Source organism: Oryx dammah, unplaced genomic scaffold, assembly GCF_014754425.2.
Source record: "Oryx dammah isolate SB20612 unplaced genomic scaffold, SCBI_Odam_1.1 HiC_scaffold_22, whole genome shotgun sequence".
NCBI lineage: Eukaryota > Metazoa > Chordata > Mammalia > Artiodactyla > Bovidae > Oryx > Oryx dammah.
Window position 1 is genome coordinate 35,602,639 of NW_024070206.1, and position 13,559 is coordinate 35,616,197.

Genomic DNA, 13,559 nt, shown 5'->3' on the forward strand with positions numbered 1-13,559 from the left:
AGGAACTTCAGTGAGTTCTCACAGTGAAATAATAACAGACCCTGAATCAAAAACTAGGCTTCCTAAACTCCAAATCAACTATTTTTATTTTTTTAATTGTACCATGTGAGTACTAAGGAGATTAACTTCTATGACACCAAATTATCAAAGCAAAATATAAAAAGAAAGACCAGCTGTAAGAATCCAGTGAAGATGTAAATAACTATACTAGAAACATTAATAAGGAAGTTAGTAAAGTCTCCTTTATGGTTCAGCTCACTTCTTTTCAACTTTATTGCAAGAGGTAATTCTCTGCTGGCTCTACAATAAGGAATCTGCCTGCAATGCAGGAGACACAGGAGACGTGGGTTGGATCCCTGAGTCGGGAAGATCCCCAGGAGGAGGAAATGGCAACCCATTCCAGTATTTTCGCCTGAGGAATTCTATGAACAGAGGAGCCTGGCGGGCTACAGTCCAAAGAATCGCAGAGTTGAATACAACCAAGCAACAACAAATACACGAACAACAATTTTTCACATTTCAAGTCTAGAAGACATCAAGAATGCCACACTTAAGGGCGAACTAAAGTGAAACACTATGGTTTTTCCTCATGTGAGAGCAGGTGTTTAGGATGGAGAACATGTCATGCACGTTTCTTTAAAGTTATTTCAATATTCACTCTAAATTGGGAGTAGTAAAACAGTACTTTAAAGAGAAGAGATAAATAAGAGCTTAAAAACTTGTATACTCAGTGGATGTCATTCAACACCTCCCTAGATAAAACGTAATAAAAATATCTACACTGATTTTAGTTTTATTAGAGTCTCCACTGCATACCCTCCCTTGGAGCTGGGGATAATGATAAACCCACATAATAATAAAATGAAATGAAGTATAAAAGCAAAATATGGTACAAAGCTTGAATAACTGTTATCTGCCTTTATAATTCATTGGTATTCCAGCAACACCACAAACTCCTATGTTGCTGTTGTTTAGTTGCTGTCATTTCCAACTCTTTTGCAATCCCATGGCTCTTTCGTCTATGAGACTTTCCTGCTAAGAATCCTGGAATGGGGTGCCATTTCCTTCTCCAGGGCATCTTCCTGACCCAGAGATCAAACTCACATCTTCTGCTTGGCAGGTGGATTCAGTACCACTGAGCCACCTAGGAAGCCTATAATATCAAACTCCTATAATACTTTGTAAATTACACCTTGATTGAATCTGATGGGATTATATGTATCCAACTAAGTAGATATGAGCCCAATGTCATCTCACAATGATCTGGCATTGAGTAAAAACTCAATCTCTCAAACAATGTATATAAACATTTAATACAACATATTTTGCTCTTCAGTGTTGTCTTACCAATTCTACTGCTTTCTGGAACTTCAAAATTATAAATCGCTTCTGTGAAAATAGGATGGTTGTCATTTTCATCCTCCACTCTGATGGGCAGTGGAAGAGGGAAGTCTGCTGAATATCCGTCTGCAGTTGATGCGTAGGCAATCAGCTGTAAAACAGTGAAAAGCAAACCAAACAGTCCATTTTGAAAGATTCCAGCAAGAAAAAACTCTATGCTTTATCTACTAACTTCTCTGCAAATCTTTTCAATAATAAATCACTCCAAAAATTTCTATTTAATACTTCTTTAGGCATCAAAGCATTGAAGGTAGGAAAACTATAACTATTAATATTATAGTTCAAAGTATTCAGTGTTTGGTAGAAGTGGCTACACATCAAATAAATCCTAGGTCAGAATACAGTGTGTCAGGGAATACAGTGTGTCAGGCCATTAGACTAAGGAATTAAATGTGAATATAGCAGGGTGGATTATAGTCCTTACTCTCCCCATAATCATAAATCATATAGGGAGAAACAAGTCACTTCACTGCAGTGGGAAAAATCCGAACTACATCATCTAAATAAAGCAAAGATTACCAAATTTTGTCACTACTAAGCTCCTTTATTATTTTACCTCATAGACCACATATTTGTAAGAGGTTTTCTCACAAAACCACTACATTTACTTCTGCATTACTGGTTAACCAAAAGCAGTGTAAAGTCAAATAGAATATATTTCTCTTTAGCATGTGATTATAACACTGAGTTGAAAATTTTCCAGCCAAAAGCAAAGTGTCACATGGTGACCATCAGTCATGTTTTAGTTACCCAGCACCTCTTCCTTTTTCTTTTAGGAAGAGAAGCCCTCTTTTCTATGGAGAATCAGCTCCCCTGAACCACAGGAATAATTACATAACCCCAGAGCATTTATTATATCATGCTGAAAATTGTCTGAATTATTACACTGAAAATTAAGTGACTTATTCCTCATTGATGTAAGGAAATGGCAACCCACTCCAGTGTTCTTGCCTGGAGAATCCCAGGGACAGGGGAGCCTAGTAGGCTTCCGTCTGTGGGGTCGCACAGAGTCGGACACAACTGAAGCGACTTTTATCAGTATACTGACTTATTGTGCCTTGTTTGGGCTTGGTCTCCCACTTTTGCTACATTATGTTGTTCTCAGATATCATCAGATAATCATACATGCTGAAGAAAGACCAAGAAAGAAAGGGAAAAAAAAAAGGAGCAAAAGAGGGACATTGGAAGATGACTCTTCCAATCAGCTGTGGCCATGTCCTAGAGAGAGGAGAAAGGACCATGACCAGAGAGAGAAGGAAAACCTCAGAAACAAAACTAACTTTTCGAAATTTGCTGGAATTTACATCCAAATGCAATTAAATTTCTTGGCTTCATTTTAGGCTTACCTAACAGAAGTTGAGATAAAGAGCAGACCAAGCATTCCAAAATATTATACAATCTATTTCCTTTGTCTTTAAGATGCCCTCGAAAAAGAGAAAGCAGAAGACAGGAAAGAGTAGATGGAGTGTCAGAAGAAACATAGTTTAATCACTTAAAAGTCATGTGTATTGATAAAGCTCCTACTTCAAAAACATCATATTCTTCACGATCCACAGACCGGGTACAATACAGATTTCCAGTGTCTCTTTCTATGAAAAACAAATTTAAAGGTTCTTTGTCAACTCCATGCCCACTTATTGAATAGAAGATGGTATAGTTCTGTGCAGCATCAGATTGAACCTAAAAGGAAAAAGCATACGTAAAAAATTTTTCATTAAAATGCTGTTTTTTAAATACAACTTATATGTTTATATTCTTTATTTTAAAGAGATTATTTTAAGAATAATCACCTTTGTCACTTCATCAATCTGCAAAATGGTAACAAACTATGATAATTTGACAAAAGATTTTTTAAAAGTTCCCAAATTTTATGAAGACAATGTTCAACATAAATAGTAACCAAAGAAAACTTAATTGAAAACAAAAAGGCATAGTTTCCCATCTAGTGATTTGGCAAAGGTAGAAAAAAACAATACTACCCCTTGTGGGCAGGGATGAGGCAAACAAGGACTCTCATATCCTGATGAAAGGAATGCCAACTGGAATGTTTCTTAGGGAGATGAAGTAACAAAACTGAAAAGAATGACAAAAAACAGAGAAGACTCTTCCGGGCAGAGGAAACAGGAAGTGCAAAGTGATCAGACCAGGGTGATGTCTGGAGTGTTCAAGGAAGGCAGTGTGATTGGAGTAGAGAGGACTCAGGGAAAAGAAAGTTGTAGATGACGATGAATGCAGTAACAGGGCAATGCCATATAAGAGATTCCAAGGATGTTGGCTTTTTCTTGGAGTCAGACTGAGAGCCAGTGGAGAATTTAGACAATAGTAATATCCAATTTCTGGAGTTCTGGTAGCTCCGTGGTAAAGAATCCCCTTGCCAGTGCAGGAGATGCGAGTTCCATCCCTGGGTCAGGAAGATTCCCTGGAGAAGAAAATGGCAACCCACTCCAGTATGCCTGGGAAATCTCATCTCATGGGCAGAGAAAGCTGCAAGGTGACAGACAGTCCATGGCGTCTCACAGAGTTGGACAGGAGTAAGCGACTAAACAACAATAGCCAATTTATATTTTAGAAGGCTAATTCTTGCTGTTCTGTCAAGATTAGACTTGGGTGAGAAGTAAGAGAAGAAACAGGAAGGCCATTTAAAAGTTACTGCTAAAAAAAAAAAAACTTACTGTAAGAATTCAGGGGAGAGAATTGTTTTAGACTAGCATGGCAGCAACAGCAGTTGTGAAAAGCAATTAGATTCTGGATAGAATTTGACGATACAGCCAGCAGGATTTGACAATGGATTGGCTGTGTGGTGTGAAGACTGAAGTCAGGGATGTCACTAAGTCAGAGGATGCTAGTATTCTCCGATGTCTATTCTGCCCATCTTCCTTAATGTTAGAACTTACAGCTGAGCATAAGATGGTCCAGAAGAAAGATTTTTCTATCTCCCTTGCAATTAGGTATGATCATGCTAAAAAGGGATCAATGGGATTTAGCAAAATATATATATATATATTGGGCTGGCCAAAAATGTTTGTTAGAGTTTTCCATAATGTCTCATGGAAAACCTCAAGTGAACTTTTGGCCAACCCAACAGAGGTGAGATTCAGACTGTGCTCTAGAACAGTGGAGGCGTGTGTTCCATCATTTGGACAGAAGGATTAGCCATCTTGAACCTGAGAGGATGGCCAAGCTTAAAAAGGAAGAAGCCTGGGTCCCTGGTGATTTCTCAAATTAGAATCTCTTTACCGGAATACACTTTGACACGGAATGACTAAATCTCTGTCATACTTTATCTTCTATAATTTAAGATCTTAGTGAAATGCAGCTAGATTCTTATCCTATAATAATAAAGAAATTACCATTTTAATTGTAAAGAATGGCTGGATATGGTAAATTGGGGCTCACCATCTATTTCATCTGGAGAAGGACACGGCAGTCCACTCCAGTATTCTTGCCTGGAAAATCCCATGGACAGAGGAGCCTGGCGGGCTACACAGTCCACGGGTCACACAGAGTGGGACACAACTGAAGCAACTTGACACAAACACAGTAAATTCCTATTAATTCCTTAAGGAGAAGTATGCTCTCCACAATAAAACCTTACCAAACAGACTCTACTGTGGTAACAACTGAAAGGATGGAGCTGCCATTAATTGAGAAGAGAGGACATTTTTTTATAAGAAAATCCAAATGTTTGATTTTTATATGCAAAGTTTGACGTGTCTACTTAACTTCCAGGTGGAAATCTTAATTAGGCATTTTGGACTAGAGATAATGAAGTTTTGTTTCCAGTGTATAACAAGTACTTAAAGCAATGAAACTGGATGAGATCATTGAGAACATGAATATAAATAAACATGAGACAAGGCTCATAGGTGAGCTCTCCAAAATTTAAGACAGAGGTTGGGGTGGTGGGGAATAGAGGGAAGTGGGAGTGAGGATGAACCAGCAAGACATACTAAGAAGGAGTGGCCAGCAAAAAAGGTGGAAAGCTGGGTGAACGTTGTCCTGGATGAAGAAAGGGAGAGGTCGGCTAAGTCAAATGGACATACACATCAAGGAAACGAGGATTGAGAGGTGGTGACCGGCTTAACAGTACTAAGGCCGTAATTACCTCTGATCAGTATAACTTTGGTAATCAGAAATCAATTTCTTAATAGGCCTCATCAGTGCTTAAAGTACAATTACCTAAAAGAAGAAACAAAGGGCCAGCACTGGGTAGAGTTTCCTATAAGCGAGAAAGACACCAGAAGCATAGTTAAAAACGTAAATAAGTAGGACACAGGTGGCACCATTAGCATTAAACATTGACCGGAGTAATAGACATTTAAAGGAAAAAGGCGAGCTCCATGCCATAGCTCCGCCTCAGTCATTATTTTCATTGCATACTTATTATTTGTTTTCATTTATGAAAAGTAAGTCTGACCCTGCTTTAAAAAGACTTGTTTTTAAGAAGAAGTTAAACTACCCAGCAGAGCACAAATGGCCCATTCTGGCTGGACCCTACCTGCCTTTCTGCCCCATCTCCTGTTCCACTCCCATCATACCCAGGAAGGCTAAGCTCTTGAGAGCTCCTATGAGGAACCATGCTTGCTTTCACCTCTGTCCCTCTTTCTTCCTCTGCAACAATTTACATGCACGACACTCTCCCATCCTTCAGCACTGAGCTTAGTTGCCTCCCCCTCTAAGTCTTCTTTTTGTTTTTTACCACTTGTCATCTCAGGACATGGTACTCACCCCATGAATTCTCAGATCACCCCAATCCATTCTCATCTCAGTGCTTGTCACTTAATGTTACAATCATTTGCCTACTTCTGTCTTCCTCACTAGATTCATAAACTACATGAGAGCAAGTGTTAGTCACTCAGTCATATACAACTCTGTGACCCCATGAACTGTAGCCCTCCAGGCTCCTCTGTCCACGGGATTCTCCAGGCAAGGATACTGGAGTAGGTAGCCATTCCCTTCTCCAAGGGATCTCCCTGACCCATGGATCAAACCCACGTCTCCTACACTGCAGACAGATTCTTTACTATCTGAGCCACGAGGGAAGGTCATGAGAGCAAAGGCCATGCCATGCTAAGTCACTTCAGTTGTGTCCAACTCTGTGTGACCCTATGGACTGTAGCCCGCCAGGCTCCTCTGTCCATGGGATTCTCCAGGCAAGAATACTGGAATGGGCTGTCAAGCCCTTCTCCAAGGGATCTTCCCAACCCAAGGATCAAACCCATATCTCTTAACTCTCCTGCACTGGCAAGCAGTTTCTTTACTTCTAGCACCACCTGGGAAGCCCAAATGACTAAATGTATCTCTAGCTTAAGTACTTAGAGCAGTGCTTTCGACAGGACAGAGTAGGTGCTCAATAGCCAGCTGCTAAATGAATGAATTAACTAATAAAGATCATTTAATGGCTATAGAGTCTTTACCATATTATAATTATTAGTTTTTAGTGATGTTCTAGTTTTTCTCATTATTAATTTTTTAGTGATTTTACTCTTCATGAATATCTTCAAATCTGTTGATTTTTAAATGTTTAAAGAATTACTAAAACCTGAACAAAACAGACTCTTGGAACTAAAGCAATCCCAGTCAGAAGGAATGGAAAACCTACCTGTTGAAGGAACAAGGGGAAAGGTCCCAGGGAATTCTCCTGCATTGAGCAGGGAATAGGCGCCCATCTCCTTTTGGAACGCCTGAGAACAGTTTCTTTAGTGTGTCTTTTCCTCAATACCTGAATCGAGAGAAAGACAATTAACAATTTTAAACAAAAAGCATCACAGCCTACTTCATTGTAAAACAGTAGATGAACCAGTCTCCAGTATGTGCATGCTGGACCTAAAGACTAGATAATACGATCTTCTCTGAATTAGGTTAAAAAAATGTAACCAGATTTTAAAGGTTTCATGAACCAAAGAATTTCCATTTGTATACATTTGTATATTAATCCTGACTAAACTTTCAGATTAGGAAAATCATCACTGTACTTTCAGTTCTTTCTGTTCTGTCCCAAAATGAAACAGAGAATGCATCCTCTTTCTAACAAGCTATAGACAGCTCTTACTTGTTCTTTCTGCTAAAACCTCATACTATCAGGTGAACCAAGTGAGATCATGCATTTTCTTCATTGCCTGAACACTCTAACTCCACTGTCCAATAAGAAAGCCACAAGCCACATGTGACCATTTAAGTTAATTAGAATTAAGTAAAATATATATTCCATTCTTCAGTTGCACTAGTCACATGATAATTGTCAGTAGTCATTAATTAATTAATGTTGGGTGACCATATCACACAGTGCAGATTATAGAACATTTCCATCGTTGTTGAAAGTTCTATTGGAGTTTTTAGTGATTTCCATTTCATTTCATGGTAGAGTAAGGAAGATGAGGTATTTCCTGAGAATTAATTAATAATACATTAAGCAATTGTTAAAGTGCTAAGCAGAAATTTATTAATTTAAGTGACTTTTTTCTTTAATATAATACACTTCACACTGATTAGTTGTAATTCACTACAGCCTTCCTCTTGATGTAGAATCTGGAACTACAGTGAATAATCACTGGCTGACGGCTAATACCATGCAGACACATACATGCTACAGGATTTCCATCCTATTTTAACATCAGAATGACTGTGGCACTTGAAATCACTGGGAACTACTGCACTTAGCCTTAATTTAAAATGTACCTATTGACTCTGGGTCAGGGGTAACTGAGCAGTAGTAACAGAGGTAACAAAGATTGACTCATGTCCTTAAGCAACTGTGGATAGGTTGTTTGCACTAATAAAAAATTACCAATGCTGCAACAGCGGGATTACCAAACTGACGCAGGCAGGCAAAAGCAAGTAGACTTTGGAGGTGGAAGAAGCCTTCACAGAGAGGTGCCATTAGATCTAATAAAGCCAGATCCAAAGTCAATGTCTAACCAATGTCGAGAGGGGAAGAGGAGGGAGAAAAGGAGACAAGGAGGAAGGGAAAGCAAACAGAAAGGGGAAAAAAAGAAGAGGAAAATAAATCTTATTTATCCTTTTCTTTGCAATGTTTAATGAGAGCATTTAAATGAGAAGAAAAACACGCCTGAAAATATCAATGGACTTCGAATACCTTCTTCTGATATTCCAGGAGCACAAGAATCTCTTTCTGTGTCTGTTTCTTTGTGTCAGAGAGCCGTATGGTGAAAGATCTTTTCTTATCAGACAACACAACAGCGTGGGCTGTGTATACTGACCCATCTTCTAGAACTCTGAAATCAGGATCACTGGACTGGATGTGGTCTACAGACCCAAGGCACTCTTTCAAATTAACTGCAAGTAAGAATTTTCAAGTTGTAAAGTAAGAAACACATGCAAAAAAAGGGAAGGAAAATGTTCTAATAATGTATACAATCTTCTTCAAAACCCTGAAGTGGAATGAAATGAACCAATCAGTCTGCATTTAGCAAATATTTTAGCCAGCTTCTTTACACGTATTTTTTAAAAGTGATCATTCTTCTGTTAAAAATGATAATTCTGGATTGCATATTTGTTTAAATAAGGTACTTAAAACTTTTATATTCTTCTAAAAGGCTTATGAAAATGATCTTCCTATTGAAGACATATGCATGTTGCAATCAGGACAAAGCTGAACTACACACCCCCCCACACACACACACACCTGGATAAACAAACAGAAGAGCTTTTCTTAACAATATAGTAAGTCTTCTAAGATACACCTGTCTTCAGCCAGAAATTATACACATGAACCCAAAGAGTGACAGAGTATATGAGTTTGGCAAATAGTCAAATAAGAAAAATCTTTAAATTCTTCCTGCCCCACCCCAACCTCACTAACTCCCCTGGGGACCACAGTTCTCTTTGTGTTGTTGTTCCTTTCTTTCTGGGACTTCCTACTGAAATTCTGAAATTCTTCTCTCCCTGGGAATTTTCCCAAGTGCAAAGTTATAAAATACAAGTCTCATACCAGCGTTTCAATATTATATCTAAAAGTATCAAATACATCCCATTCTTCCACTTATCTGCCTTAAAAGAAACCAAAGTGATATCCTAATACCCACTTAAGTAATATGCTCTCAAAGAATTCATATGTTACCCATGTGTAGTGTTTTCACTTTGATTCAAATCTGTCACAGATGGAAATATTAAGTCAAAAAAAAAAAGAAAGAAAGAAAACTAAACATCTTTAGAAGTGATGATTTATTTCCCTTCTGTTCACGTTTTTACCAGAGTGATAAACTCTGGTCCATTTCCCTAGAGGAACACCCCTGACATTTCTTTACATCCTTTCTTTTCTTCCTTCCCAGGAATGGGACGCTTTTTGAAAATGTAAATTTGGTATCTCTGGGACAAGCTGTATCTCTCAACAAAACCATGATATTTTCCTCCAGTATTTCCTGTTCCATGGAGAAATTCCATCTGAACAGAGCTGCCTGGTTGTTGGGAAAGTTTGAGGTTCCCCAACTTCTCACTGCAGAGAAGGCAATGGCACCCCACTCCAGCACTCTTGCCTGGAAAATCCCATGGACAGAGGAGCCTGGTAGGCTGCAGTCCCTGGGGTCGCTAAGAGTCGGGCACAACTGAGCGACTTCACTTTCACTTTTCACTTTCATGCATTGGAGAAGGAAATGGCAACCCACTCCAGTATTCTTGCCTGGAGAATCCCAGAGACAGAGGAGCCTAGTGGGCTGCCGTCTGTGGGGTCGCACAGAGTCGGACACGACTGAAGCGACTTAGCAGCAGCAGCAGCAGCAGCAGCTTCTCACTGGGCAAATGACTGATTAAACCCAGTTTTGAAAGGAACAGCACACCATGATATATTTCTCACTGCAGCCATAGCATTGATAAAAATTCTGCTCCGACTCTCTGAGCTCCTTACCTATGTCTCTCAAATGCTTGGAATCCTGGAGTAATGAAAGGGCTACATTCTACATATAATTATTTACATAATTTTTACTGTTAAAACATAAATGACTACAAAAGCATGGATTAGAACATTTGCCTTAGAATCGATGACAGAATTCTATAGGGTTATAAAGAACAGAACATATATTTTAACATATCTTGAATTATATCTAATTATATACACGTTCAGGCTAATTCCAAAAGCAAAGATTGGATAATACGCTCTTTCCAGCATAAGTAAATTACATTTCTGTTCTAAAAACATTGTTTTGAAAGTGCTCACCTCTGCCAATCATTTTGTCTGCCTCTAGTTTGGAAGGTATATTAAATGTCTCCTTTTTGCAGGCTTCACAAGCAAAACTGAAGACCTAAGGGGAAAAAATGGTCACATCAATACAGTATAGAATAGAGAACAAAGTTTTAGATATGCAAAATAAGTAAGTCCTAGAGATCTACTGTATAGCATAGTGCCTACTGTTAACAATACTGTATCGTATACTAAAATTTTTGCTAAGGGGATAAAACTTAAGTGTTCTTACCAAAATAAGATAATAACAATAAGTGAAGAAGGCAAGGGAAAACTTGGAGGTAATGGATATGCTTATGGCATAGAGCATGATGATCTTGCAGCTACATACTTATCACCAAGCTCATCAAGTGGTGTGCTTTGATATGCCCGGCTTTTGTGTGTCCATTTCACCTCAGTAAAGTAGGTGGTTTTTTTTTCTTTAAGAATTAAGAACAAAGCCATATGATCATCTCAATAGGTGCAAAAATCCAACACCGATTTACAATTAAAATTTTCTAACAAACTAGGAATAGAAGAGAAGTTGCTCAACATGATAAAGAGCATCTAAGAAAAACATCATGATTAACAGAGAAAGACTGAATGCTTTCCTCTGACAGAAGGAACAAGATGATGATGCCTGTTCTCATCACTTCTATTCAACACTGTACTGGGGCTTCTAGCTTCTAGCCAGGGCAGTTACACACACACACACACACACACACACACACAATAAAAGGCATCCAGATTGCGAAAGAAGAAGCAAAATAGTTTTTATTTTCAAATAATATGATCTTGTATTACACATAGAAAATCCTAAGGAATCCACTAAAAGACTATCAAAAATAATAAATGGTTTCAGCAAGGTTGCCGAATACAAGGTTAACATACAAAAACGGATTGCATTCCTGTCCACTAGCGATGAAAAGAATCTGAAACCAAAAGCAAGCAAACAATTTCATTTACAATAGAAAACCCATCTTCATAGGTCAAAACACATATTCCGAAAATTCATCTGGCAGATTCAAGGCACTCCCTATCAAAATCCCAAATAGTTGTGTGTTTTGTTTTTTTTTTTTTGCAGAAATTGAAAATCAATCCTTGAGGAAATGCAGGGCACTGAAAGACTCAAATTAACTTGAAAAAGAACAAAGTTGAAAATTTTCCCAATTTCAAAACTTACTACAAAAATACAATAATCAAGGCGGAGTGGTACTATCATAAAGATAAACATATAGATGAATGGAACAGAACTGAAATTCCGTAAACAGGCCTTTATGTTCTTAAAAATGCATTATTGGTCTGGTTTGCTGCCATTTATTTTAATGTTTAAAATACTTGATCATAAGAGAGATCAGGCTTCTACTTTTTTCTCATACCATCTTCATAAAATGAGTTAGGGAGAGTTCCAGTTTTTTTTTCCTATTCTTTGAAACAATTTATAAAAGGTAGAGGTTATCTGTTCCATATATTTATGGAAGAATTCACCTATCACACAGGTCTAGGCTTAATGGATATGAGGGTGTGTGTAAGTGGAGACATTTGGCTTCTAATTCGGTGTCTTTATAAGTCTATTTAGAATTTGTATACCTCTTCAAGTCAATGTTGGCAATTTGTACCTTGTAGAAAATTGCCTATTTTGTCTCTTTTCAGATTAGCTAGAATAATACATATTATTATCTATTTGTCAAAACTTCGATCCTCTCCATAAATGTGACTGCTTTTATTCCTAATATTGTTTTATTTATGCTTTTTCTATTTTTCACTTGTGCAATTGTAGCAGGTTTGTCTGTACTTTCAAATAATAGTGTTTGGTTTCATTAATCCTCTATATTGTTTGCTTCATTTTTAAAAAAAACTGGCCCTCTTAAGATATATTCTAACTACACATGTATTTTAATAAAAAATAAAAGGAACACTAGGGCACTTGCCTTAAAGTTATAGTTTGCCTTAAAGTTATAAAGTTTTAGAAATAAAACATTACTATTATTTTTAAAGTTCCTATTTAACTCTCCCCAATTGCATTTTCTTCCCTGATGGAGGGACCTCTCCAAATTCAAGTAAACTCTAACGGATGATTTTTTATCTTGGTAAATCATTTACTTCCCTATTTCCGCTTAATTGTATCCCATGTGTATGTACCCCTAAAGAAGACTGGTTCATTTTATCAATTTTAAGCCTTACATATATATAGTCATATGCTAATTGTAAGCAACTTGATTTCTTTGCATGAATTATGTTCTGTAATTTATCCATGCTGAATATATAGCAGCAGGTCATTCATCTTTGTCTCTGTATAATAAACATCACTGGAAATGATATACAACTAATTCAAGGTGAAAAGTATGCTATAAAGGAAAACGCTATTTTAATTCCTTTTGACAAGCCCTTTTAGCAAATGATATATTAACCATGTCCAAGTACATACCATTTGTAATATAGAATAGATAAAGAGATAAAGTAGATGAGCAGACAGAAGTATCACCAACCAATACAGGAAGAGAGCAGTTCCTTGAGGAGCAGAATACTGGCAAGTTTGGCAAAAACGGTGAAAAAAAATGAGTTTTGCCTGGTGTATATTAAATTTTATATTCCTGTGGGAAATCTAGTAGAAGCAGAGTGGCTTCCCTGATGGCTCATTGGTAAAGAATTCACCTGTAATGCTGGAGACTCAGGAGATGCAGGTTCGATCCCTGGGTCAGGAAGATTCTACCTAGAGGAAACAGCAACCCACTCCAGTGTTCTTGCCTAGAGAATCCCATGGACAGAGGAGCCTGGTGGGCTACAGCCCAAAGGATCACAAAGAGTCAGACACGACTGAGCACACACACATGGGAAAGCTAAGCAGAAAGGTCCAGAAGACAGCTGGATAGATAGACCTATACTTAAGGGCAACTCAAGGCCAGATATACAAATCGGGGAGTCAGCAGTAGCTGGAAAGTGCTTGAAATTATGGCACGAATTGGATTTCCGGGGAGAGAGT

The 13,559-nt window shown here is 37.9% G+C and overlaps 2 protein-coding genes across 3 annotated transcripts in view; both read right to left on the reverse strand.

The window, feature by feature from the left end:
* The window catches only part of LOC120881168 (desmocollin-3), a 50,851-nt gene that overhangs the window by 32,376 nt on the left and 4,916 nt on the right, over positions 1–13,559 (reverse strand). For both annotated transcript variants that reach the window (XM_040264783.1, XM_040264784.1), the window contains exons 2-6: positions 10,574–10,658; positions 8,498–8,697; positions 7,004–7,123; positions 2,926–3,081; positions 1,348–1,492 (exon numbers count right to left, since the gene is read on the reverse strand). In XM_040264783.1, coding sequence (XP_040120717.1) covers positions 1,348–1,492; positions 2,926–3,081; positions 7,004–7,123; positions 8,498–8,697; positions 10,574–10,658 — 706 coding nt within the window. The remainder of the gene's footprint in view (positions 1–1,347; positions 1,493–2,925; positions 3,082–7,003; positions 7,124–8,497; positions 8,698–10,573; positions 10,659–13,559) is intronic.
* Positions 1–13,559, reverse strand: part of DSC1 (desmocollin 1) — a 156,337-nt gene that overhangs the window by 31,540 nt on the left and 111,238 nt on the right. The gene's annotated exons all lie outside the window — the stretch shown is intronic.